The 27,367-nt window shown below is 42.2% G+C and overlaps 2 protein-coding genes across 10 annotated transcripts in view; both read right to left on the reverse strand.

Moving 5' to 3' along the window:
* Nucleotides 1–342: 342 nt before the first annotated feature.
* On the reverse strand, nucleotides 343–7,163 carry AAR2 (AAR2 splicing factor). 3 transcript variants are annotated; one of them, XM_072112113.1, is made up of 5 exons: nucleotides 7,025–7,163; nucleotides 4,553–5,096; nucleotides 3,537–3,754; nucleotides 2,945–3,174; nucleotides 343–1,888 (listed from the first exon to the last, which is right to left on the reverse strand). In XM_072112113.1, the coding sequence occupies exons 1-5, from the start codon at nucleotides 7,146–7,148 to the stop codon at nucleotides 1,670–1,672; spliced, it is 1,335 nt and encodes a 444-aa protein (XP_071968214.1). In that variant the 5' UTR covers nucleotides 7,149–7,163; the 3' UTR covers nucleotides 343–1,669. The 3 variants fall into 3 exon arrangements, with proteins under 3 accessions (XP_071968214.1, XP_071968216.1, XP_071968215.1); XM_072112115.1 differs by lacking the exon at nucleotides 7,025–7,163 and adding an exon at nucleotides 6,927–6,951; XM_072112114.1 differs by lacking the exon at nucleotides 7,025–7,163 and adding an exon at nucleotides 5,545–5,808.
* A 9,745-nt stretch (nucleotides 7,164–16,908) lies between these two features.
* Nucleotides 16,909–27,367, reverse strand: part of EPB41L1 (erythrocyte membrane protein band 4.1 like 1) — an 85,597-nt gene continuing 75,138 nt past the window's right edge. For 3 of the 7 annotated variants that reach the window (XM_072112117.1, XM_072112120.1, XM_072112118.1), the window contains 9 exons: nucleotides 25,072–26,277; nucleotides 23,971–24,081; nucleotides 21,729–22,049; nucleotides 21,110–21,220; nucleotides 20,288–20,392; nucleotides 20,128–20,202; nucleotides 19,534–19,617; nucleotides 17,989–18,105; nucleotides 16,909–17,898 (listed from right to left, as the gene is read on the reverse strand). In XM_072112117.1, coding sequence (XP_071968218.1) covers nucleotides 17,890–17,898; nucleotides 17,989–18,105; nucleotides 19,534–19,617; nucleotides 20,128–20,202; nucleotides 20,288–20,392; nucleotides 21,110–21,220; nucleotides 21,729–22,049; nucleotides 23,971–24,081; nucleotides 25,072–26,277 — 2,139 coding nt within the window. In that variant the 3' untranslated portion in view covers nucleotides 16,909–17,889. The remainder of the gene's footprint in view (nucleotides 17,899–17,988; nucleotides 18,106–19,533; nucleotides 19,618–20,127; nucleotides 20,203–20,287; nucleotides 20,393–21,109; nucleotides 21,221–21,728; nucleotides 22,050–23,970; nucleotides 24,082–25,071; nucleotides 26,278–27,367) is intronic. The other 4 variants (XM_072112121.1, XM_072112122.1, XM_072112119.1 and 1 more) reach the window with 3 other exon arrangements.

Here is a 27,367-nt window from a genome sequence, read left to right on the forward strand (position 1 = left end):
GATCTCCACTGCAGGATGTAATGTAATGCAGAATACTGGCTGCTGTAGATTACGCACGGTCTATGCAGACCCGCACACAGATGTGTCCATTCTCAGGCTGCAGACATCGCTCCCGTGATCCGGTAGTTTGCATTCGGCGCCATTGTGATCCGAGCAGTTGGCTCATACACATGTAACATGACAACAATCATGCGCAGGAGACCTAATGCACAATGCCAGGCACCCGTCATTTTCCGGATCCATTCTGACAAAGGCTTAAACGTGGAGTAGTTGATGGAAAATGGCAGGATGTGTACAGCAGCAGCAGCAGCGCCCTGACAGTGAGTAATCAGGATTCTTACATAAAAGAAAGTAAAAATAGAATATTTTAATTTGGGGAGGTATGAGTTATAAGACAACAACAGGACAACCATATTCACCATCCACTATGGATCTGGAGGATTAGCATTACAGCTACACACCGATTGACTGTCACTCAGGTTTGTGCAGGATTGGGTGAACCTACATTGTAATAACACGGCGAAAGGAAAATTGGGCATGTTGGAAATAACCTACCCAATCATTTAGTTCGCTCTCTTTTATCCTCGCCAAGTGTGCATGTGTGTAAGGGATAGCTGTAGGACTCATTGTTTCATTGATACATCCATGACTCCATCTCCATTAATTATAAGTAACTGTTTACGGTCATGAGAATCTTATGTCCACAGACACAATGACCGATTGTCTCCTCCATCAGACCCTGCAGGGAGCTCCATCAGCACCAGGGGGATGCTAGAGATATATAGGGCAATATACTGTAACGGGTTGCATTATTTTACTAGGGAGCTCCTAATTATGTGAGATGAAGAAACACAAGACACCAGCCTTCCCCATCAGTAATGCTAAAAAAAAATAAAAAGCAGATAGACATCTTGGAACAACTTAACCCGTCTCGTTTGACAAATATCATCGTTAAAACATCTGCTACGACTCAACGTTGCGATGGTTGCCAAGTGACAGGTGCGAAGTTCTGCAGAGGAGGCTCAGCTTGGGATGTGCTTCTCATTTGCCGAGCTAAAATTGATCAGGTATAGATTTTGGGGAAGAGAAGATTAAGATCAGATTTGATTACATTTTTCTAAAATGTATTGAAACCCCTGTGACCCGTTGGTAACTACTGCAGGTAGTTTTGGATAAAGGTCTCACCTGATATGAATAAGCCTCCAGGCCTGGAATTTTAACTATGGATAAAATATACAGTATCCATACATTATAAGCACGTTTTACAGTAGTATGACAAGGAGCGCCCCCTGGTGAATAAAGATGAAGACTGAAGAATCCATTCTACTGCTGGACACATTTTTATATGCAGGCTCCAATCCATTACCTGGAGAGGGTCATATCCTAAATATCAAATGACACATCCGGAATTAAAGTACAACAATTTACAAGTGCATATAAGAGAGGCGCAGTGTCCAGAAAGATGCAATATCCTGACCAAGATGCCTGTATTTACCAGTACTATCATAGTACAGCTTAATAATCAATGGCAAATCTATAGTTTACTTATCCAGATCATAAGAGCCTTAATATACACATCCTCTTATCCTGCCCAGCCAGGGATCACCCACAATTTTCAGAACCATCACCAGCTATAAAGTGGCATCGTGTTGTAGTGAACCCCTCAGAACTATGAAGGAATTTCCGCATTTGACTCTATATGTGCAGATTGATCTGTATTAATAGCTTTTTCCCAGCCCTCGGGCAGTTGGACAACTAAAGGAGCACAGTCCTGAGGATCCTCTTCAAAGTCCCACTGAAACCTCTTGGTAAGATGGGTGCGGAAGCGGAGAGCTTTTTTCCTTAGGTCTTTATTCGTGGGTGCGGAGCATAAAAATGAGAAAAGGACCTGAGGGGGGTGAGACAAGAACAGAAATTGAACAATTGGTTGCTTTAGAAATTCTTGCCTTCCCCCAAGTTGGGGGGAGTGGTATTAGAGCACAACCGTTCCAGCTATTGGCTTTACCCCCAAACTATACATATCTGACTTGTTTCCATATTTCTGTAAAAATTAAGGAGAAAAATCAAGATCTGCACACTAAAGCAAACCTACCATCTGGAATCTACTTACAGAAGATCCCATGGCAGATTCCCCATTGCTTGGAGATGTGCTTTATATAGTGGGTGTAGCCTTATTGTGTCCCCCTCCCCCTTAAAAAATAACCCAAATCTATCTATTTAATAATATGCTCATTTTCTACAGGTGTTTTAAGTAATAATTACATCTTGTTTTTTGCTTAAGTTAAAGTGAACCTGTCACCAGAAAGATGATTTTCCAATAGCCTGTGCTATGCCGATTTTAAAAATGCCTTTGTTAGCATTCTGAATCATTTCAGTGGTTTATAATGGTTTGATTTACCTAGCTCCGAGCCTTCAGTGTGTGGAGAGTCGTGTGTTCCTGTGTCTCCATATACAATCCTCCTCTACTCCACACCATCCCCCTCCCTCCCCTGCCTGCTCAAAGCACATGACAGGAAGAGTGGAGGGGGAGAGGAGGCCGACACAGGCAGAAGCTGCCATCTAACCCAGGACTCACCGCTTGCTGCTGGCGGGGAATCATGTAATGTAATATAAACCATTATAAAAAACTGAAATAATTCTAAATGCTAACAAAGGAATTTTTAAAACCAGCATATTATAGGCTATTGGAACCGGTCACCAGCTTAAAATCACATTCCTGGTGACAGGTTCACTTTGATATGCAGCCAATATGGCTACCAGCTCAAACTCTTGTATGTTCAATGTGCCTTATTATACATCCATACTCCTGTAATAATTCTGGGGACAGTTAAAGAAATCTCCTTCTATGGCATGAATACAGAACAGTCTAATAATATTTACAATCAAAGAGGTTGGCAACAATACCAAGGAGAAAGGAAAAGGACACTGCTCAGGATTAATATACCTGCAGAGTACTTGTCAGGAAGTTGTTCTGGGATACAATGTCTATGAAGAAGTCTGTAGGAACCTGTGCCAACTGGTGATACAGGACAGAGATGACCTCACTGTACAGATCTGGATGCTGTAAGGAGAACGTCTCGGCGCGGCACAGAAGATTTAGCAAATTCTTCCACTGTTCGAACCCCTCATAGACGTTACCCAAGAGGAAGCAGACAAAGGAAAACTGCAGCTCCGCTGAAAATTAAGTGCAAATAATTTTAAATAACTGCATAGCCACACAATATTAGTTATAACATCATCAGGGTATGTATTTATCAGTATTGGAAATGGTATCTGGATTAGAGGCAACTCTATGCCAGGTCATGTCATGTATTTCTATGTCCTCATACACAACGCTGTGGTTTCCAATGGCCCGCGTGTGAACCGACAGCCTGACCTGCAAAAGTAGGTTCTTTTCCTGTCCGTGTTTACAGCTCATTTAGTCTTTTCCCCTTAAAAACAGATGACCCACAGGCTGGAAACAACAAACCAAGAGTCTGTTGCTTGCGGCCCGTGATATGCAAACCTCAGTCCTTAGACAAACCCTTTTCACTAACCTAGGAATGCCAAGGGATTTCCTGGATAGTTGATCTCAAGCAGTTGCCCAAGTGCATAAGACAGGTCCATGCTGTGTTGAGTGATTTCAGCAGCGCTGGCGTTCTTTGGGTACATTTTCTCTGGTAGCTGGCTAAATCTGATTTCTGTTCCCTCTTTTTGCTTCATTTGGGGTAGCCTGGACATGCCTTCCTTATAGTTTTGGCATACAGTGTCATACCTGTGTAAACAAAAGGATTAACAAATATTACCTACAACATATGCTAAATACACAGGGGTTTTGTCATGTATACTACAGGGATAGTCATCTATAATATCATTAGATGACCGGTGGTGGTAGTGGTGGTATGTTAAGTACCAGCTTCATCCATAGCTTAGTGCCTGTCCTGGTTCACTGGAGTTACAGCTTTCATTCACTATGATGTGAGCCAAACCTACAATGAGAGGGACGCCCGTAACAGTATGGATGGAGGGGCCTTCTTATGGTTGCATCTGTAGTAAACCCCTGTAGAATTATGGCTTCTCCTTCAGTTTGAAAAACACTTTCAATATGAGATATCAAGCATAATTATTTTGTCTTTCACAAGAATTGGAGTATACCCAAGTTTCATATGGGTGTGACAACCACTCTTTCCATCGGCTGACATAGTCTTGTACTTACCTTTCTCTGTCAATCCTATAGGAGTGATAGAGCGATGGTCGCATATGCACACTATTTATCAATTTTTACAGAGGAGTATGGGACCCTCATACTCATGTTTACTGGGGGTCGTTACCGGGAGGTGGACCTAAGCGATCAAAAACTTACCCGTTAAAAGAGTAGTGTTAGTGTGGAAACCACTTCAATACCATGGGAATGTAGCAGAGGATTATGCTCAATGATATAATGATGCCAGGGAACATATTATATTAATATGCAGGTCACTCAGATCAGAATTTATACAATTATATTTGAAAACAAAAGAAAAAGGAAATTGTGAAGCAAGGAATGTCAGATTTACTTCACCAATGCATTTACCTGGGTAAGTTGTGCTTTGCCCTGTCTGCTGTATGTGTCATCTCCTCCATAGGTAAGACTTCTGGAAAAGAGCAGATGGTCCCGCAGGCTGGCTGTAGCCTCAACATGGCTTCTTTAGATATGTGGTTGGTCAGAGATACCCAACTGCGAAGACTTTCATACGGGTAGGGCCCCAAAGAACGGTCCAATGATGTCAGCTGTTCCCGTAAATTTTCAGCCTCCTCCTGAAAAGCAGCAACCATCTCCTCTTCCTTAGAGTCCCAGCGAAAGAGACAGATTTCTTTTTGTTCCAAATAAAGAAACATTCCCGAGCGGGGACCGGTCTCTCCAGAAGCCCCCACTAATCTTTTTACACTGTAGTGAATAAAATGAATCCCTGGGGGCACCATCTTCACCCCTTTGAAACGAGGGCCAACTTGCCAACTGTTTGAGTCAATGCCAAATTCTGACCCCTCTGGTAAACCGAAGATTACAATTGTTGCACCTTCAAAGAACAACTGTCGTGCCAAGTCTGGATCCATTTCTGTAGATGAACTTGCCATATCTGCATGAACAAAAGTTACATTTGTTAAGGTCATAACATTACTAACAGACATGACATAACAGACAGCCGTTCCCCTGACCCAGCACATATGTCTACCTATGTGAAGAATAGATCAAACCCCTAGACACCGTCAGACACCGTCTCCATGAGCAGAAAATAATTGGGCATGTTGAAATGTTTAACTTTAAAACCTGAGGTTTCTCTATATATTATGGCAGAGAGTTAAAGTAAAACTGTTCTAGTTGCTCACTGCAACCAATCAGAGCTCAGCTTTCATTTTATAAACAGCTGTGGTAAAATAAAAGCAGAGTTCCGATTGGTTGCCATGAGCAACTAGAATAGTTATGCTCTCAGACACTTAGGATCCCCCCACCCGCCCACTATCCTTTATTTACAGACATTCTATATTCATTCATCGTAACAGTATGTTGCAAAATTTTGTTCATACCAGTGCCTTCAATAGATGTTTGTGACCAGAACCATTCTCGTCAGTTCAGTGGTCTCTTTACTTCCAAGGACATCACTATACAGCGCATGTACTAGGCTTTGGTGTTCCAGATCAGGACCAATCACACAAACAAGACTGAACACCAAAAAGGCTGGATGACAAATGACCATGACAGGTGCCTGCTGATCTCAAATTGATCACTTATACAAAGGAAAGGCCATCACTTTAAAAAGGACAACACAGAAGGGCTCAGGTAAACTCCCCAGAGCCCTTCATGCCCATCAGTATAATTTTAAACGTTGATAAGGAGGCACTTTATAATAAATATATGATTCTCACCTGGATCTATGTGTAAGAGTCCCGGGTCTATAATAATGGATATTGATGGTAAATTTTCTTTAAAGGAAACCTACCATTACATTTAAAATTATTCTAATGCTCTCGGGAGCTTACCTGAGCCCCTATGTGCTGCAGCTTCACAGGCTGATACAATGCTTCCCCATTCCCCTCTGTCTGATGTAATCTCACTGCAGTCAAAGGTTCAGCGCACAGTGGGAGGGGGAAGTGCTTCTGCACAGCGTAACAGCCTGCGAAGCTGCAGCAAGGAGGGGCTCTGATAACATCCCCCATGGCCCTTCTAGCTCATTAGCATCATGATCACCACAGTCACGATAGATCAAGATCACCACAGTCACGATGCATGCATCTATGAGTAAGTGTTCTGGGACAACCGCATTATACATTTGCTGTTGAGTGTATCTGGGTTGCAGAATACTATATGATCATCCTATGGGACCTTTTACCGAAAATTGAGTTGTCTAAAGTATACAACACCTATAATGAGGCTGGAATAACTTAACAGGCATCCGCAGAATAGGTGATATCCACATCAATGATAGGGATGGGTAGGACCCCAGGATTACAATAGGTTATGTGATACACGTAAAAATGTAGCTGCACATTATCACCTTTATTCATCGCTATGTATCCTGGCGCTGCACCCAGCTATCCCTCACCATACAATACAACATAAATGGAGCAGGAATGACCCATCAGGAGACCCCCAGTGTTGAGATCAGGGGGCTTCCTGCAATCCGGCCCAACAATCACACACTTCATAAGAGATAACTAAAAAAAACCTGTTCAGCCCTTTTAAAAGGAAAGGAACTGAACACGATATTAGGAGTTTGTTATTCTAGTAATTTTCCTAGTTTCATGACTGGGAGGGGGGGGCAGGGGTGATGATGATAGTATTTACACCGGTATTTTCATATTTAGGGATTGTTTGTTGCTACCTCTGATGTGTTATGAGCCTAATAGAGTAGGCTGTCACACTAGGCTGTCATGTCTGTCAGCTATTAACACAGCAGAGGACATACAACCTAATAATATGGTAATGGAGATGAAGATGAAGATGAAGCTCCCCCTGTGGTCTCCACCACGAAATCTCCCCTCTATCCCTGTTATGGACACTACTCACCTGCGTCCCGTCTGCGATATTTCCTGTGCGCCGCAAATATCTTCCCCAAGACATGGGGAACGTGGGGAAATTGGTTCCGTGCACATGTGGTTCCTGCTGTCAGTCTTAAGCCTCGTAACCACATTTCCCGCCCTTTTCTGAGAGACTTATCTCTGTTGTACCAAGGCTTTGACATTGAATATTTGTGACAATATGAGATATTTTATGTAAAAAAAAAATGCACCCGAAAAGAAGCAGTGATTTCAGTGTCTCCCCTGCCTGTATTTCATTCAATGGAATGGAATGGAATTGAATACAGTCTTGTGACTGGCAGAGGGCTGACATTATGGTTCCTGACAGTCCTCATGGTTGCTGCAGATTTTAAGTTCCTATGTGAATTTCATGCAAGGCAGATGACGACCTTAGTGTGCGTCTACACATTGAGGCCGCGTATGCATGCAGCGTTTGTGCTTTGTAAGGGTGGTGGCACACGTGGCGTTTTGAACCCGTTTTTGGGCTGTTTTTATGCAGTCTGTTAAAAAAGGCATCCATTTTTGACCAGTTTAAATTAAGATAATTAGTAAAACTGTTCTAAAACGCATGCGTTTTTTTAACGGACTGCTTAAAAACAGCCCAAAAACGGGTTCAAAATGCCACGTGTGCCACAATCATACATATCACAACAGCTGAGAAGAGGAGATTTGCGCTCTTGGTTAGTTCCTGCCATCTTTTGGCAGCTTTTAATCTTTTTTTCTTCATTGCTCGAAGTTTAAGCAGCTGTATTTTGCTTCAAAAATCCATAACTTTTTCATTTTTTATATAGCTGTGTGAGGGCTTATTTTCTGCATATCAAATTTTACTTCTCCGTGATGTTATTTATTATTCCATGCCTTTTACTGTAAAGCTGGAAAAAAAACGCATGTGCGTCACGTTTATGTGGGCTCGGTTTTTATGACTTTCACTGTGCGCTTCAAATAACACCTGATTTATTCTTTGGTTCTTTACAATGACGATGAAACCATCTTTATACAGGTTTTATTGTTTTTTAACACATTTTCAAAAATTAAACGAATATGTATGAAAAAGGAAAAAAATTGTCACCATTTTCTGAAGCTAATACCTTTTTCTATGCAACATTTTGATCACTATTTATTCCATTTTTTATGTGATGTAAAATGGTGTAAAAGTCACGTTTCGGACATTTGATCGTCATTTTCCGTTATGGGGATCACCACCGGCGTGTCTGCGACTTTTGCTGTTTATTACGTTTTATATTAGTTCTAGTGAAAGGGCGGTGATTGGAACTTTCGCCACCCTCTGATGACTTTTGGGGGAGCGACGATTGGATCTGCCGTCTTTGACATGCCGCCAGCAGCTTTGCGGGTGTCATCTGAAGAGTTAATAGACACAAACGGTGCAAGCACCGACCGCGGTTATTAGTGGTGGAGTATACTGCAGTATTTGCTGCAGTATACAACAAACCCCCACCTGTGTATGAAGCTTAGTCCATAATTACAGCACCAGTATGCAGTTCAATACATACGGTAAGTATGGCACCTGAATCAAACACACCATCGGACCAATTCCGGTCCCTATATACATATACGTAGGATACCAAATGATTATACGTATATATAGAGTCCGATAATTAACATGTATACAGTGCCCCCTTTTAGTACATACTGTACCCCTGTAATAAATAGAGATACAGTGCCCCCTATAATAGCTATATAATGTGCCCCCTCTGTTAAATACCATCCTCCCTCTATATATATATATATATATATATATATATATATATATACTGTGCTCCCCTCTATTTGATATATATATACTGTTTCCCTCTCTTTAGATGTACAGTATATACTATTCCCCCTATATTATATTTATATATGTATATACTGTGACCCCTCTATTATCTATATATACTGTGCACCCTATATTATGCTCCCTTTATTTGCCCCCCAATATGTATGTATCCAGCACTCTGTCCCCAGTATACAGATAGCCTCGGCACACTGCCCACAGTATATAGATAGCCTCGGCACACTGTCCCCAGTAAATAGATAGCCTCGGCACACTGTCCCCAATATATAGATAGCCTCGGCACACTGTCCCCAGTATATAGATAGCCTCGGCACACTGCCCACGGTATATAGATAGCCTCGGCACACTGCCCACGGTATATAGATAGCCTCGGCACACTGCCCACGGTATATAGATAGCCTCGGCACACTGCCCACGGTATATAGATAGCCTCGGCACACTGCCCACGGTATATAGATAGCCTCGGCACACTGCCCACGGTATATAGATAGCCTCGGCACACTGCCCACGGTATATAGATAGCCTCGGCACACTGCCCACGGTATATAGATAGCCTCGGCACACTGCCCACGGTATATAGATAGCCTCGGCACACTGCCCACGGTATATAGATAGCCTCGGCACACTGCCCACGGTATATAGATAGCCTCGGCACACTGCCCACGGTATATAGATAGCCTCGGCACACTGCCCACAGTATATAGATAGCCTCGGCCCACTGCCCACAGTGTATAGATAGCCCTAATGCATGCTCTCAGTATAGATGAAAAACTGCAAACTGCTTGAGGTAAGAACTATATATATATGTATACAGGCAGTCCCCGGGTTACATACAAGATAGGGTCTGGAGGTTTGTTCTTAAGTTGAATTTGTATGCAAGTCGAAACTGTATATTTTATAATGGAAGTTCTAGACAATTTTTTTTCTTTTGCCCCATTGACAATTGGAGTTTCAAAATTTTTGATGTAATTGGACCAAGAATTATCAATAAAGCTTCATTACAGACACCTTACAGCTGATCATTGCAGTCTGGGACTATAGTAAAGCATCCAGAGAGCTTCACCAGAGGTCAGAGGGGTCTGTCTGTAACTATGGGTTGTCTGTAAGTCGGGTGTCCTTAAGTAGGGGACCACCTGTATATATATATATATATATATATATATATATATATATATATATATATATATATATATAATGAGGAGCTGCTGATGGGTATTTCATTACTGGGGGAAGCTGCTGTGCATTTCATTGAGGGGAGGCTGTGACCAATGCATTTTCCACTCTAGGCTTATACTCGAGGCAATAGGTTTTCACAGTTTTTTGTGGTAAAATTAGGAGCCTCGGGTTTTTATATGCGGGTCAGCTTATACTCGAGTATGCAGGGCCGGCGCTATGGGTAGACAAAGGTGGCAATTGCCCAGGGCCCCCAGGGAGAAAGGGGAGAATCTCTTCTTTCAAATGAATCTTGAATTGTGTTTCTAGGTGTCCTGGATCCAGAGATATTCAGGTTTAAAGTGAGAATATCAGGTGCCATTTTTATATATAAATATCACTTCCGACGGCAGTTTAACAGTTAATAGCTCCGTTTTTCTACATTTTAGAAACACAAATTTAGATTCATATAAAAGAGGAGACTCTCTTCTTTCACAGGAAAAAAGAAGTGAGGTTCTATGTGTCACAGAGCCAGAGATACAGCCCCCTGAATTGTCTCCCCCATCTCCAGATTCTTAGCCATCAGGCTGCAGGGAGTATTAGCTGCACACAGGAGCTGCTGCACCTCACAGATAATGGAAATATTCACTTTATATGTTTCTAGTACTACATTTTGAGAAGGGATAATATCAACTAATATTCATGTTTTTAACCCTTCTCTATGCAAATCTAAGAACACACTTTGGGCCACATGTATCAATCGTTATTTTCTGTTGTTTTTGCGCCTTTTCGGCGCACCGTTTTTGTGCCATTTTTGCGACTAAATGCGGCCAAATGCTAGCTGCGCAGCAAAAAATAACCAGCTTTCCCTCATTTATACTAGCAATCCAGATGTTTTGATGCGCCTAATGATATTCATCACTTGCAACTTTTCATTTAGGCGCAAAAACGGGCGCAAAAACACTCCAGCCCCAAGGTGGCGTTAACTGAGAAGAAAGCACTGAGCCCCTTTGCAGAACAGCTCATTTCTAGGAGAAAAGCTCATCCAGACACTGGAGACACTAGAACATATCATACAGACATGAGATACTCTGCAGACACTAGTACAGATAATACAGTCATTAGATACTCTGCAGACACTAGTACAGATAATACAGTCATTAGATACTCTGCAGACACTAGTACAGATAATACAGTCATTAGATACTCTGCAGACAGGAGCTGCAGACTCTATTTACAGTTCATCACCTTCTATTTACAAAACATTCTGCAGAATCCTGAGCTCAGAGCAAGAGAGAAGAGAACGTTACAGAATGTTGCACATAGTACTGACAGGTGTCCCCCATGTCATTCTGCACAGTATCACCAGTGTGTCTGAGGGGGATACTGTGCAGAATTACAGGGGTGCAGCAGGAGACCAGCACTGGGGCATCCCCTCCAGGAGAAGCCCCTGCTGAGGAGGTCACTGGGTGCTGGGTGTCACACACCTGGGTGCTGCTGTGAGTGTTATCTTCATTCTGGGCTGTGGGAGAAGCAGAGAGGAGCTTGTAGCAGGATCACATGTAAGTGCCTGAATCTAACATTGCGCCTAAACTGCGCCTAAACTGTGTTAAAGTAAAGTGATTAATAAGAGGCAGGAAATTAACTTATCACAGATGGTTGTAGCTTGTGATAATTCTGGAAAACAGTGCGCCAGAATTTAGGCGCAACTACTACACCTAGGCGCACAAAAGTGATAAATGTGGCCCCTTCTCTCTTATTCCCTTTTTTTTTGTGATAGTTATTTTTTGTTTTTGTTGGGAAAATTGACTGATACGATGAACATTCAATCCTCTTCGCCTAATGTGACTACACCGCGACCAGAACATGTCCGAAAAGTTATATGTAACACCAAAAACACACACGTTCTGGAATAAAGTTTTTATTTTTTATCATCCTCCATTACTTACACCCATGTTATGACGTTCTCACTCTCATTCTTATGAAGCGCGGAGGGTTCTGTTATTGTGCGGATAATACATTGGCGACATCTAATAGTGACTTTTATTATCTCATTAGCTGGGTTTATGGATATATAGTTATTTATTTGGGTTACCATTGTGTAAGGAACAGACAATGATACATCTGTGTGAATTTTCTGCAGTTCCCTTTGCTGCATATTTTGGTGAATATACACATGTGGGGTCTGTATCATCTCCTCTCATCTGACTGTTTTAGGAAAGTAGATTTTCTTTATATAAGTATCTGGATTTGTACATATTTTAGAGGAAATTTTGAATGTTAATTGCCAAATGCATCGCCTGGTTGTCTGCTTTCAAAATTCTATAGGTTTTTATTCTGTTTTATTGCTATATTTTGCAGGTTGTGACTGTCTTAAAATTTCTTGCTGAAAAGCAGATATCTAGTTATTACAGTTTTAGTGATATTATGTGGAATTATTTATGTGAACATATCAATAGGGCACATTTGTGAACTCAACAAATGTCCATGTATTACATTTAGGAGATGTGAAGGTAAACATTTTCTGTTTGGATCAAATTTTTTGCCATCAAAGTCAAATTTTAAGTATTTTTAATAAAATGTTTCAATTTGAACCAAAATTGCATGAAGGTGCCTATGTCTATAAAATCTTTGATGCAATTTTGAAAATGGGGCAAGTGTCTGCTTTCAGAAAATATTGGTCCCCCTCCCCAATGGGCCTCACAGTCTAATCAACCTACCAGTAATTTTTTGGAGTGTGGGAGGAAACCGGTGGACCCGGAGGAAACCCACGCAGGCACAGAGAGAACATACAAAATCTTTGCAGATGTTGACCAGCGCTGCAAGGCTGTAGTGCTAATCATGGAGCCACCATGCTGCCCATAAATCTCCCTATCATCTATCTATCTCCTATAAAATTCTCCCATATTACAGTTTGTTTTACCATACTAAAGAAGCCTCTTGCTGACTGTGACTGGTCATAAAATAGTTTTATTTTGGGGCCCCACTTTTAGTTTTGCCCAGGGCCCCACTTTGTCTAGAACCGGCCCTGCGAGTATGTATGGTAACTGCCATGCTATATTCTCCCTCTGGTAATCTGTGGCAAATTGGCAGGTCATTAACTTGCATTGAATTAACATATGCTGCCACCTGGTGTTCATAACTAGAACTGAGGAAATGTATGGATTTTTAAAGGAAATCAACTACTTGGATATAGAGTATTGTAAGCAAACATTCTTCCTGGTCAGCGTTTTCATCTACATCCAGGATCAGATCTTCATTAGTCCTAAACTCTTGGCATTTTTCCCAAAAATGTCTTTTAAAATGATGCTAATTAGTCGCTGGTGCTCCTGTGTACATCACAAAGGGTGCTCGGAGCTCTGTCTGCTCATAACTATGGTCGTCTCCTACGTTCTCCCTCTCCACCCATTCCCCTGCCTGGGAGCTTAGTGACGTCACTAGCTCTCAGGCAGGGGAATGGGGGGGAATGGGTGGAGAGGGAGAACGTAGTAGGTGTGTATAATTATGAAAACAACAGGAGAATCAGGAAGGGAGAGAGAAGGGAGGTGAAGGTATCAAACCTATATACCAAGTAAGTCCAGATCCATGTGGTACGTAATAAAGTGTGGGTTGGACCGGTATGGTAAGTAACACACCAAAGAGAGGCTTCCCATGAGCATACACAAAAACAAAAGGTACCCCTTTAAGGAGGGACAGGGAAAGAGGGGTAAAAGAGGGGTCAGACAATGCTGAGGGAGAATGACAGTGCAAGGCGGCGACAACAAATGAGAAAGTCGTCACCCCGGGCAGACATAGGGGGGCGGGGGGGTCAGTGTGTATACAGGGGGAGAGGGGGGGGGTTAGTGTGTCAGCAGGGGTGGTCAGTGTGTCCACAGGGGAGGGGGGGGGGGTTCAGTGTGTCCGCAGGGGAGGTTCAGTGTGTCCACTGGGGGGGGGGGGGGGACAGTGTGTCCCCGGGGTCAGTGTGTACGCAGGGGGAGGTTGGGGGGGGTCAGTGTGCCTGGAGGGAAAGGGGGGGTGGTCAGTGTCCGCAGGGGGAGGGAGCGCAGTATGGCCACTGGAGGGCGGCCCACGGAGGGGCCCACTAAGGCTCTGTCGCCCAGGGGCCCACTAAAACCTGGAGCCAGCCCTGCGTACCAAACTCCATACTTACAGAGTGCAGGGAACTGGGTAGAAAAGCAAGCCAGCGCATAAATGTCCAGATGCCACAGTTATAGCCGCACCTAAATATATTACCTAGTGTTTCACTTACCTCTTCACTTACCTAATAAAGGTCCACATTTCTGTCCATATCATTGTTTGTCAGTAATACTTACAGTGTAACAAAGTGTTCTTCTTCTTATTTTTAGCACCAAATATTGGGGCACACTTACTAAGCTCCGTGCGCCAGTTTTCTTTGCATGTTCTTTTTAGTGCAAATTGCTTTTACAGGTATTTAAGAAGTGTCTGCACCACATATGTGTCACACATGGCCAATTTGTGTCGTGGCTGCACAAGTCATCATGCAACACAAATTTCTGCTCTGAAAGGGGGCGTTCTGGTGCTCAGTAGGACCGTGCACCAGATTAAACATGCAATGTCCGACAGCAGTGTGTCACACATCGCATGTTAAAGGTGCCCTCCAAAAAAGTGGTGCACTCTGTGGGGGCAGTACAGGGGCCACCAGATTCATGCAGAATGTGTGCCAGAAATCCTGAATCTGATGCCCCCTGCACACTACACAGGACACTGCATTTGGAGCAGTTTGCACTGTTCTTAGTAAATGTGCTCCATTGAGTATTGCCACGCCCATTATCACTGGGCCTTTATTTTTATTTTGCCCAATAAAATAAGAACAAAATAAAAATAATGAACTCTAAATTGGTAGAAATAGTAACTTTAACTTGTCCTGCAAAAAAACAATGTATTTGGCGGAGGCTTGTGCAGGGTTTATTTGTACGCCCTGCCTGGCATAGAAAGAAACGCAGCCAGAAAATTTTCACATATGCAGTAAGTGCGCAAGCGTAGGGAAAAGAACTCCCTGTGACGGCTCTGTGTTAGACAATAGTCACAATGAGATTCCATCTGAACAGTAGTCAACCTTTAACCCCATTTAATTGTATCTCATTGAGCGGAGACGTTGCAAGTTGGAGCGGCTTCTCTCACACCTACACATGGTATTGTGAATGTTGAAATCAGACAACTATTACCTAAAACGTATCCATCTTTTCATTACATTACAAAGTCCATTTTATCCAGGTATCACCTAATGCTCTGTGAACCGCTAAAAGGTTTGGTGCTTTTATCAAGTGTGAGACACTGAAGGGTTAACTGTGGATGGGCAATATGTTTCCCCTGGGTTTTCCTATTATGCAAGGCCTTAGTGTAGAGGTTGTGTTTGTCCAGCTGCAAACACTGTAAATCCGGGAAGTACGACTCGAACAAGCTATTTGTTGGAGCAATCTGCTGGAGCAGATTTTTATTTCCATATAAATCTCCTGGGCTGGATTTATATGGAATGGATTCGCAGGCTGGTAGTCGGGTGGTCCATTTCACCTCCTTGTTAGGCTAGGCCAGGTTTTGGGTTGTTCAGCACCTTGGACAGAGGTGGTGGTAGCAGCCCAATCAGGCTGTATAAAGCTGCTGAGCAGAGCTGACTGAGAGGAGTCTGGCAGAGCACACACAGCCCTGACTTCCATGTTTTAGTGGTGTGTTAGGGGAACTCTTTGTAGCGCCCAAATGGGTAGGATTTTGTTTATGTTTGATGCCTGAATGTGAAGGCTGTTTTGTTTAGTATCTGCTGCTTGAATAAATGCAGGCGAGACCTGTTTTGGACTGGACTTTTGTGCCACTGTCTTGAACTGCATCACAATTCTCCACTACCTCAGGCGAAAGCAGAGGTGGATCCAGTGGGAAAGGAAAAGGTTAAATTATGCTACACATAGATGAGTTTAGTATGATAAATATGGTCTGAAACACTGTGCAGAGAGCAGGACTCCTAGAATCATAGTCATCTACTCTCCTGAACTGCCCGGGACATTAGTACTGGGGGAAGTCAGGAAATCCTAGCATCATAGATTACTAGAAATCTAGGAAATAATGCGTCACTGCAACCATGCTAATAATATGTGAACAGATACATTTCTACTCAATATACAACTCTTCTATAAGCACAGACATCTTAAAGCTCGTAAAAGAAACCATGTAGATGTTTGCATTGCTAACTCCAGAAAAAGGATTGGAACCCTCCCCAAACGCCTTCTGTAAATAGAGGGGTGGCTATCTTTCCAGGTAACTTCTTAATTTTTTTAAGTGGCCAAAGTAAGGAAGGCCACCACCTACATATTCAAGACAGAAGGTCGCACCTTCTGGACCCATCCTGTTTGGTGTGCCATACATTTTTGAGTTTGGGAAATCCATTTAAAACTCTGCAAACTTATATTTCATATTCAAATACAAAAGGAAATGTTAAAGGCAGGATTTACTCTTCTTTAGCCTTCTTATGCCCTTGATTATAATAAAAAAAGGAAAATAATAAAAATAACATTAACATTTAACATCTAGGCATAATTTTAAAAGCTTTTTTTTTTTATAAATAAGGGCATAAGAAGCTAAAAGAAGAGTGGATCCTGCCAGAGGGGGCACACACCAGTATGACAGTGTGCTTGGTTTATAATCATTGATCCTGGTGGTAGATTTCCTTTAAACGCATTTAGAACAATACTCAGTCATAAGAATAAAATATTTGCATACTATTACCCTATAGAGAGAGGGGAGGCAGTGAGCCCCCATGCTTGCAGTATATATAGCTGTCTCCTGCACTATGGGCTAGGCTGCAGTATGACTAGCTTTTTTCTTGCTCTCCCCTGCTCTTTGAATGTTTTATACAATATTAATATACATCCCCTTTAAATAATTGATGGTGAGAATAAGGAAGAAGTCGCATGTCACACTGACTTTGATTTTATTGGCTATAGAGCAGTGATCACGGTGCACAGGGGGGAGGAGGGACTTGGGGGAGAGCACAGCATTGCAGTGGATCAGGCCTCCCCCTGTGCGACGTTAAAACCTTTTTCACACATACACACACACGGCTCAACCTTTCCACCCTCCCCAACTAGCCAGGACATCTTCTGACTCCATCGCCGGCAACAAATGGGTTAACTGTGCAGAAAGTCCTACTAGCAGGGTCCAAAAATACAAGAGTCCTACAGTATCGGAACACATCCGTCGCCTTTCATTTCCATATTGCTTGCTGTTCGGAACAGCCGGGACCAGGGGGAATACATTGTATCATCAGAACAGACGCCACTGCCGCAATTCTACCTAATGTGACATGTCAACTGCAGATTATCAGGACAGAATCGTACAGCGCTAAGTATCTATATGAGAGATTTCCTGGCCTGGAATATAGTATATCAGAGAGAGAGAATTGCTAGGTATCTAATGCGTATAACAAATGATGAGTTTATGAAGAATTATTAACCCCATTGTTGCAGGAGCGCCCTGAAGAACGTCTGAGGGATTCCCTTCGGTGAATTTTTCAGTGTTTTTTTGTTTTGTTTTTTATTCCGAAGCACAAATTTCCTAACCGCGCAGATAAAATTGACTCTGCGGATGCCACATGCAATCTAATCACGCATTGCTAGGCATGCTTCTCAGAAGAGGAGCCATCGTAGAGCTGATGCACAAGAAGGAAGTGTCCCATAGTCATCTTCACAAGAGATGTTACTCCGCTCCCAGGAAGGTGACAAGTCTTCCATTGTCAGGGAATGCTGTCAGCATGAATTCAGAAGCCCCTCGCCCATTTCGAGGCTTTGCAGCTGGCATGTGCTGTAGGATCAGGGAAGGGAGGACAGTCCTTATTTTATGAGACGGGGGGCAGAGAGAGGGAGATGGAAGGGAGGATTCACATCCAAAATCCAAGGTCAAGATTGCTAAAGAATGAAGAGAATTAGATTGTAAACATGAATTCTTTGTTATGTATCGTACATAGTCAGCGCTCTACAAGAGTTGTGGCATCTCACCTGCTCTTTCTCTCCAGGCTCCTCAGGAGAAGGTTCTGTTTCGCAGTACACCACCGCCTTAGTCACCAGCATGTCTGGGTGTTGCAGTTTTGCCTCCTTTATAGCCATGGCGAGCGCCTAAAATTAAGGAAGTGTAGGATGAACTGGAAGTGTTAAAAAAAATTGACTTATCTGTGCTCTGACTTCCATTAATCTGCTCCATTATAAGATGAAAATATAGAAACACCAGATGTGTAAAATGATTAACACCATTAAATTCTAAAAGTCCTATATACAGCATTTTTTGTCCATGAATTTTGTCAGAATTTACAATGAGACCCTGACACAGATGTGAATTGGGTCTCCTGTCCTCCTATTGAATTGAGTCCTATATGTGTGCTGGAACCTGTCACTAGGGTCAGGAAGTAAGAGTTCTCCTTACGGAGACTGCCAATTAAGGCCACCATGTAGGCGTGTGGAGTCTTCTAGCCATGGATGCTCCACTAGGGGGATTGGGGTATATACAGTTGGGAGTCTGTTCCTTCTGAAATAGATATACTGTTTTGGTTTTAATCCCGCATCATGTCATAGGCCTCCCTGAAGGTCATGCTTGATGTCAAGGGAGCTGCCTTACAAGGTAGCTAAACGAGGTGTGGTTTTCCTTATCCAATCCTGGAAAACTTTGCATATTTTCCAGGAGCCTGTCACCACATTTTTCACAAATACAGCTCTAGTAACTATCTTTTAGCTAAAAGTTGTTTCCCTCAAATCCACATAAAATTATAAACTTGCATGGTATCTAGGGATCTATAGAGCAAGTCGAGGGGAGTGTCTTAATGTCATGTTACCAGGGTGACATCATCACAGGTCTTTTAGCATCTTAACATTAGCCAACTGTACTACATGCACATATCTCACATAAAAAATCACAGCCTTCTCCTCCTCTCTTTGCACGCTCATGTGATTTCATGTGATATGATATGCTGCGATTTCATGAGATATATGCTTGGTGTGCAGCTTGGTAATTTTAGAAGGCTAAAGGACCTGCATTGATGTCACCCTGGTCACATGACATTACTGTTGCATGCAGAGAGAGCTTAGGGAGGAGCTGCTGGATTCAGCCGGAGGAGGTCATGCTCACCTCGACTCACTATAGATATCCTTGGATACCAGGTAAATATATATATAAAGATATATGGAAATATGAGAAGAACAATTTTTAGCTAAAAGAAGGGTGTCAGTTAGTTGCAAGTGCTCTATGGGTACCTGTGGTGTGAAATAAAAACTTTATACTGCTCTTAGATCCATCAGATCGAGTACAGCAACTACAGTAAGGGAAACTTTCTCTTCTGATCTCATCCATGTGCTGTTGTCTTATGGTTCTTGCTGCTGTCTTGCCTTTACATCACAGCCAACGTGTGTCATAGTCTATCAGCTGACACATATACTTATACATTGAATAAATCCAAGCGCTGACACCGTGCACTAAAATTATACTCCTACTGAACTTCAATGAAGTTTTACAACTCTGAAGTCTGTAATCAGCGTGACGTACTGCAGTTTTACCTGTTCTTGATCCACATCTTCATCTCCAGTAATAATTATTCTTTTCTCTATCCTTGTCTCAGAAAATCCACCTTTTACTGTCTGCTTAGGACGTAATAGATAGAAAATTGAAGTAAAGATAAAATTTGGTGAAGTCAGCCATACTATACGTAACGGAATGAACACATGACTTTCCTAGCTTTACATTATTCATATTCTGAATACTACAGAATATTATATTTGATAAACATCATATTTTGACATATTTATCTTCCTCCCTACGTAGGGCACAGCTGCATGGTTCTCTATGGAAAGGGGAGGGGTGAGGAGCGCTACCCCTGGGTCCTGCCCCGGGTGTATCATACGTTCATCTTAAAGGAGCCTAATACAAGCTCTGGTGGGTGCACTCTGTCAATACAACGTTATTGCCGAGCCTGCACTGAAGTGGAGGTAAAGTACGAGGAAACAACAAGTTCTTTCCTATTTTACACCGACTGAAAAATTTGCCTATTTAGTAAAAATTACTTTGACTTATTACATCATAATTTTAATAAATGAAAAATGTCAAAATACAATCTATGTAATATTTGTGTTTGCAGGGTAAAATGTCCTCACCTTTGTCACATGGGTAGTCGTGGATGAGGACAATGTTTCTGCTGTACCGTGAGTAATATTTGCAGTATGGGAAACCTAAGGATATATATAATGATACATTCTGTAACAAGATTACATTCAATACCATCAGAGCAGTACTATGCTGTCTTCCATTACTTACATGTTGTGTACGAGCCACATCCGCTTGCAGAGGTTGGGCGCTCTCACCAGATGCTGCGGCTTTTACCAGATCTCCACCTCCGAGGTCTATCCTGCTTTCCTCAGCCTGCAAAAGATTCAAGATGCAACTTTGAAATATCTGTTGAATCTGTCTTACTCTGGCAGCTCACAGATTGTTATGTCACATAGAAGTCTATGTAGAGGGAAGGGGGAGGTATGAGCAGTAGTAGTGGTAGGAGTGTAAGAGGAGAGACAAAGGCACAAAGGGGGAGATTTATCAGAAGTGTCTGAGGTAAAACTGTTCTAGTTGCCCGTGGAAACCAATCAGAGCTCAGCTTTAATTTTATAATCGGCTGTGAGAAAATGAAAGCTGAACCCTAATTGCTTGCCATGCGCAACCAGAACAGTTCTGCTGTCAGGCACTTCTGATAAATCTCCCCCAGAGTCTGCTAGAAAGGAATAGTAAGCTTCTATCCCACCCCAAGTGCTTTGTCTACTTCAGTTGAGGTCAGTGCTTTCCAACTTAACAATGGAGCAGATTCTCTTCTGCCTCCCATGTGCAGTGTATGGGAGACATCATAACAGCTAGTCTCCACCCATCATCTCCCATCATCTCCCAATGCGTTGGTGGTTCAAATGTTATATTTGTTTGAGTTGTAAGTTCTATATGTGTTTGTGTGGGTTTTCTTTGACTACTCTTATTATCTCCCACAATCCGACAAATACAAGCAATAAAAGGTACATAAAAAATGTGTAAAACTTTACATTATATGTAATGAACATAAGCCTGGACAAAACTTTTCCCATCTTTTGATATTGTTACCTGAGTGGTTTGCACAGTAGTAATCTGCGTGTGCGTAATAGTTTCTCCATCTGTCCTGCTGACTGCATTGACGCTAGTGGTGACCTCTTTGTGCACTGTCTTCAGCTGGGACTAAAAAGTTATAAAAACAATTGGGTTATGATATGATAACCAGCTGAAATATTATGGAAAATAGCTTATGAATACAGATGATATGAATGAGAATTAAAAAAAAAAAAACATGCACAGGATGGGTATTTGACGTTTTATGATATAATGATGATACATTAACATGCTATGAACACCAGTGATGTCATGTGTCGGTGCAGATGACATCTTGGATGGAGATGGATGGTCACAGCATGCACATAGTGATGTCATGGCACAGTGACATGCAATGTCAAGTAACAAGATTGAGATGCCGAACACAAACACAAGAGCGGATGGAGGATATGGTACATAAACGTCCACGTATTTGACCACGTCATGCATTTCCAGCACCTTCGATGCACTTGGAATTTTCAGTGATGTACGGCAGCCCTGGGCAGCCAATTTAAGATGCCACAGGTTACGTATTTACTGGTAGGTATGACAACACGGACAAGGGTACGCCTGGACACTCCATGCTGTAACTTTGTACCTCCGTTGTCTCCTCCTCTGGTTTGTCTCCGTCATGTTCTTCTTGGGATGTAGCGGCAAGGTTTTCAGTTGTGCCTCCAGCACCGTCACCCTGGTCCCGGTGTAACTCTGGCAAGCTACGTGTGAAATCTTCAAAGCCTACATTGGAGTGATAATCTCCAATGACAGTGAAGTCCACCTCGGCCTCTAGACTGGACGTAGAGCTGACGGTAATGCTTGAGCACTTCCTCTCAATGCTCAGTTGGTTTTCTTTGAGGAGTCCTGCACTTTGCTCCTCCTCTCCCGTTGCACGTCCTTCCTCTGCTTCCCTGCTGTTCACTCTCTAAGGGAATTCAAAAAACCATGATGGCGAAAGGTCTCAGTGTGACATTACGTAGATAAGAGGCGAGTGGCATGTTGTGTTCAGATGGATTTGTAACAATGGCCTTCCATACATAGTAACATAGTAGAAAAACTATAAAGCGGAATATTAACTGTTACAATTTAACAAATGTACATCTCACCAATGCCCACCAGATTTAAATGGACACAACAGTGTGAGTCAACATCATATGACCCCCTCCTCTAAAGAAAATATAATCTAAAGTCTAACTATAAAAATTATTAAAAGGGTGTCCAATGAGAACGTTTTTTTTGGCAAAGGGCGTTAAAAATATAGAAGTGATCGTTTTCTTCTCCCAATCCAACACTTACTGGCTTCTCATTGGTCTTATTTTTTCGGATAGAATATGCCCATTACTGACCACAGTGCTGATTCGCCTAAGCTATTGACTAACCGATAGGACAGTTTTTGTGTGTCACCAAGGACAAAAAAGAAGCCAGTTAGTGTCAGAACCAAAGCCCTGGATCATTAGGATGAGTTTTGTTTTAATCTGCCAGCTAGAGATGAGTGAATCCATTAGATTTTGAATACCAATTTTTTCTGATTTGATTTTGATGAACTGATGTTGCTCCAATGGTCCTGAAAATTGGTATATAACCCCCTCTAGCCCTCTGATTTCTTTATAGAAAGGTCCTATGTCATTTGTTAAATTTCTACAAATTTTTGCATTAGGTTAGGGGTTAAAGGGAGCCTGTCGACGCATTTTCCAAAAGAGCCCTATTAACTGGCACCCTTCTTTTAGCTAAAAATTGTCTCATTTATGCCCCCATAAATCAACTTTATGTTCCCTGGCATCAGAGGGGGCGTGCCCTGGTCGTCCAGCCTCTCCCATCTACTTCTACCCACGTCCCATGCCTTCTAAGTATTCACCATTTCATGTCATGTGACCAGGGTGATGTCATTTAAGGTCCTGTTACAACTGCAACATCTGATGTATTTATAATCCTCCATGGAGGCATGCTGTGATTTCATGTGATCAGATACATACATTACATATGGTGTAAAAAGTGGTCATTAAAGTTTTTTTGGGACTTTTCAGTGCTAAAATGTCTCACATTTCCGCAACTTCATTAATGTGGAGTAAACAGAACAGATTTATAACTTGGGACTTTTGCAAAAAGTAGTTACTCCAGTCCCCTGCTGGTGTATGTTCTGGAACTTTTTATGCATTTTGAGACTTTTAGGGGACTTTTTGAATAAAAAATCCCACATAGCAATAAGAACATAAGGGAAATCTACCTCCAGGATGAAGGATTGTAAACCAAGCACACTTACATGCTGGTGTGTGCCCCCTCTGGCAGGATCAATTTGCTTTTAGCTCCTTATGCCCATGTTCTTGCAAAAAAGGCTTTAAAAATTATGCAAACGACCCTGAGGCGCTCTAGGCTCCTATATATTATATACCAATTTCCAGGACAATGGCAGCAAAAAAAAGTTCAGACCGATTCGATTTGGACCTTGACTGAATCGTTTAACAAATATTGCAAAGCTTTATCCAATTGTATCTTGAATTATTCGCTCATCTCTATTGTGAGCTTGGATTTCTGCTGCAGACTATATTACATAAAACATGTTGGATTTGCCATAGGCATACTCTTCATAGATTGTTTCTTCATCACGGAGCAAGTTAAGGCTATTAGACACATATTAGTATTTACATATAGCAACAGTAGACACCTGTTAAAATAGCTTCACACCACTACCTAGAGGAACATTAGATATCTCTGAGCCAGTGCAGACATATATGTATATTTATTACAATTTTTCATGTTATTTTCCTGGACCACATGATCTGCACCCCACACTAAACCAAAAAATTAATACAGTGCACACAGAATCAGGGCAGGACACTAGCCCTGACCTGAAAAAGAACAATCCCGGATTTCCTATAACCCTGGTCCGGCAGGGAGACCTCTCTGAGAGCAGACGGGATGTCCCTTTCCTCCCAAGATGTTGACTCAAGTGGTTGACTCTAGAGCAGGAGAGAAGGATTAGAGTGAAGAATTTCCAAGGGGCAGAGAGCAAGACCTTCAGCACAATGCATGAGACTGATGCTGGGCACCACAGCATCAAAGCGAGGCTCAAATGGATGCTGATTCACTAAGTTGTATTAAACTGTTACAATATCGGGGCCATATTGGATCTATATTGTATTTTTTTTCTATATCATACGGGAAGGAATGGGATATTGATGGATAAATAACTAAAATAAAACAATAAAAAGGCTAGAATGTTAAACCATAGGTCTACGTGAAATAATTACGCATTTCTCAAGGTCGGATAACATTGTCGTGACCATTTAAGAACATATTTCGTCACATTTCTGGGCTTAATACAGCTCAGTGAATCAGGGTCCAGATGCATAGCACAAAAGCAAGAAAACAGCAGCCTCAGTGCAGTGAGTGGGGAGGAGGTGGGATGGAGATTAGTAATTCCTTCTTATCCATGAAGGAGCAAATCGCAAGGCTTTTCAATCCATTTATGCGTTTAATATGGGACATGAACTGCAGGGTACCTGCCAAGCATTGATTTTCCCAGACGACTAAGAAAATTACTGCAGGAGCCAATGAATCACTGTCATTGAAAGTGCCTGATTCCTGGAGTGGGGAAGATGTATTATAGTCATGTTACCAGATTAGTTAAGAGGATGTAGCTTCACCTCTCTCTTTATCTTTCCACCAGCTCTCCTTCCCGTCTCCTCTTTTGCTTCCATGCTTTTCAGACTGATATTTGGGGACGGGGTATTTTAAAGCCAGACGGTACTCCAGCCAGAAGCAGATGGTGGGAGAGTATTGGCACAGACAGGCAGACAGATCCCATTATGACACCATGCCCCTTCGTATACACACACAGGGACCTGGCGTGCTAGCCAAACCACAACACTTTAATGCCAAGCAGGTTTGGTGCCTCGTTCCCTCCCCCCCTTACAAACATGCTACCGCTGAGGATTTAGCACAGTTACCGCCGCATCGGTGAGTGTTATTTCACAGCCTGAATCTGGAGATGAAAGGTCTCCAGGAGTGTCTGTTGCGGATTCAGCAGGACTGGCATTTCCTTCTTGATAAGAGACAGCATGGGGCCCAGGATTTGGTTGAACAAGAATTCGTTCACTTGGATTGCTGTCTGCTGCCACCTCTTGATGGCCTCGTTCTCTAGGCAGGCTCACTGGTAATGGTATGATAGTTGGTAGCATAAAGTGAAGCACTGGTGGACCCCAGTCTTCCAAAGGTAAATCTTCTGTGCCCCTTTCGGCTGTCATTTGTACACGTGAAGACATTGACTCATCGGAAAGTCGAGATGCCACAGCCTCTTCTTCATTATCTATACTAGAGGCACAGCCATCTTCAGTCAGCTCTTCAGTATGATCCTCTGGCATTAGGATATCAGTTGTGACATATTCCCTTACTTTTTCCTTCAAGGTTTCATCTTTGTAGCTCTCCAGATTTCTACATGATTGCATTTGCTCATGATGATGATGATGGGATGATATGCCAGTATCCTCTACATCTTCAGGTTTCTGAGGTTCCTGGTAACCAGAGCTCTCACACCAGATTAAAGTTTTGTGTTGGTCTTCCCAGTGGGCATCATTGTTCCACTCTCCTTCGGTTTCATCAGCACTGTCATCGGCTTCTTCTTCGTCACATAAAATGACACGCCTGCTCTCTCCAATCTCCACAATGGTCCTGCTCATATCGTGAGATCTCTCAGATGATCCAGATAGGACCATTCCTCTTTCAGATCGCTTCATGTAGGGTTCTTCCCCATCTACTTCTTCTCCCCTACTCCATGTTTGGCCTTGTTTCACATTGTCCATCTTTATAGCCCATTCTCTACTATCATCTGCAGGAGCACCATCTGGTGCTGTCCTGGCTTTGCCTTCCACTATGTCACATTCACCAGTAACCATCACCAGTCGCTCTTCCCTTTGTGTTAACCTGATTCTTCTCTCCACTCCCTTTACCATTGGTGCCACTTTCTCAGTCCCTTTCTCCTCGTATGGGTTCTCAGCTTCTCTTTCCTCCCTATGCTTGGGAAGTTGCATATGATCGTCCCTGTTGGGAGACAAATCCTGTCCACAAATCTGGACAGTTTCAGATGTTGGCACCTCTTCAAAGGAAGTATGAGAGTTTTCAGTTCTCCTTTCTATCAAAACCCAATGCTCCATGCCCTGCATGGTAATCAGAGCAAGAGGAGTTAGCTTCTAATTCACAGTGAGAGGTCAGAATGGGCAATATATTATATGTCTTACTTGTATCTCACAATAGAACAATCATATACACATTGTAATGTAATGACACATGATTGTGATTTACACTTAGAGAAAAAGATACATTTAGATATGATACACTCTATGTGCAGGGGATGTAAGGGCAGTGCAACAAAACGTCATTAGAAGATCAGACCCTATTGCTGACATAAGTATTTACCCAGACTCACTGGAAATAATACCTACTTCATTAATAGTCTATTGAGATTGTTCAGATTGTGCTCCTCAAATTCATCAAGAGGATGTTCTTAGGGGATTAATACAGTACAATCATATTCCGAAACAGAAGTAATTGGATCCCTTAAAGGGAACCTGTCACTTAAATTAACCCATTCAAACTAAACATATCATTTAAGACTGCTTTTATACTGCAGCACAACTATCTCTATATTGTTGCTCCCTATGCCTGAAAAAACTCCATGGTCCGTTTGTAAAGTTCCTCTGAGCTGTGTCTGGCATATTCGTGTCATTCCTGCTCAGCTGTGCCTCCAACTAATTCTCCTCCATGAAGAGAATTCCTAAGGGATAAGAACCGCTTTCTCTTCAGCCAATCACTGACAGTTTCTGTCTCAACCCCCTTATCCACCCCTCCCGCAGGAATTCTCTTCAGCGAGTGAAACAGTAAGCGTGTGAATGATGTAGAAGAGCTCACTTGTCTGTAGAAAAATCATACAATTTTACCATCAGGAAGCTGAAGCTGCAGTACATGGATATGTATTGATGGTGAGACAACTTTACCGATGGACAGTGCAACTTTCCAGGCACAGGGAATAACTATATAGGCATAGTTGTATTTCTGTATAAAAATATATGTTCAGTTAGTGTGAGTGGTTTAACTGACAGGTTCCCTTTAAAGAACACAATGCTCCGTCTCATAATATTCTGACTTATATTTGTATAATATGCTGGAAATACATGGTTATTATAATCAGAATGCATCTTATTTCACCATATGATTACATTTACTGTGTATTGGATGGTAATCTAGTAG

This window comes from Engystomops pustulosus, chromosome 6 (assembly GCF_040894005.1).
Source record: "Engystomops pustulosus chromosome 6, aEngPut4.maternal, whole genome shotgun sequence".
Taxonomy (NCBI): Eukaryota; Metazoa; Chordata; class Amphibia; order Anura; family Leptodactylidae; genus Engystomops; species Engystomops pustulosus.

Excerpts from the sequence above, each read along its gene's own strand:
- AAR2 (XM_072112113.1), bottom strand. The coding sequence starts at position 7,148 with ATGTGGTTACGAGGCTTAAGACTGACAGCAGGAACCACATGTGCACGG. Across the intron at positions 3,755-4,552 it reads GCAAAGCACAACTTACCCAG|GTATGACACTGTATGCCAAA; the intron begins GTAAATGCATTG and ends TTGTTTACACAG. Across the intron at positions 1,889-2,944 it reads TCCTGACAAGTACTCTGCAG|GTCCTTTTCTCATTTTTATG; the intron begins GTATATTAATCC and ends CACCCCCCTCAG.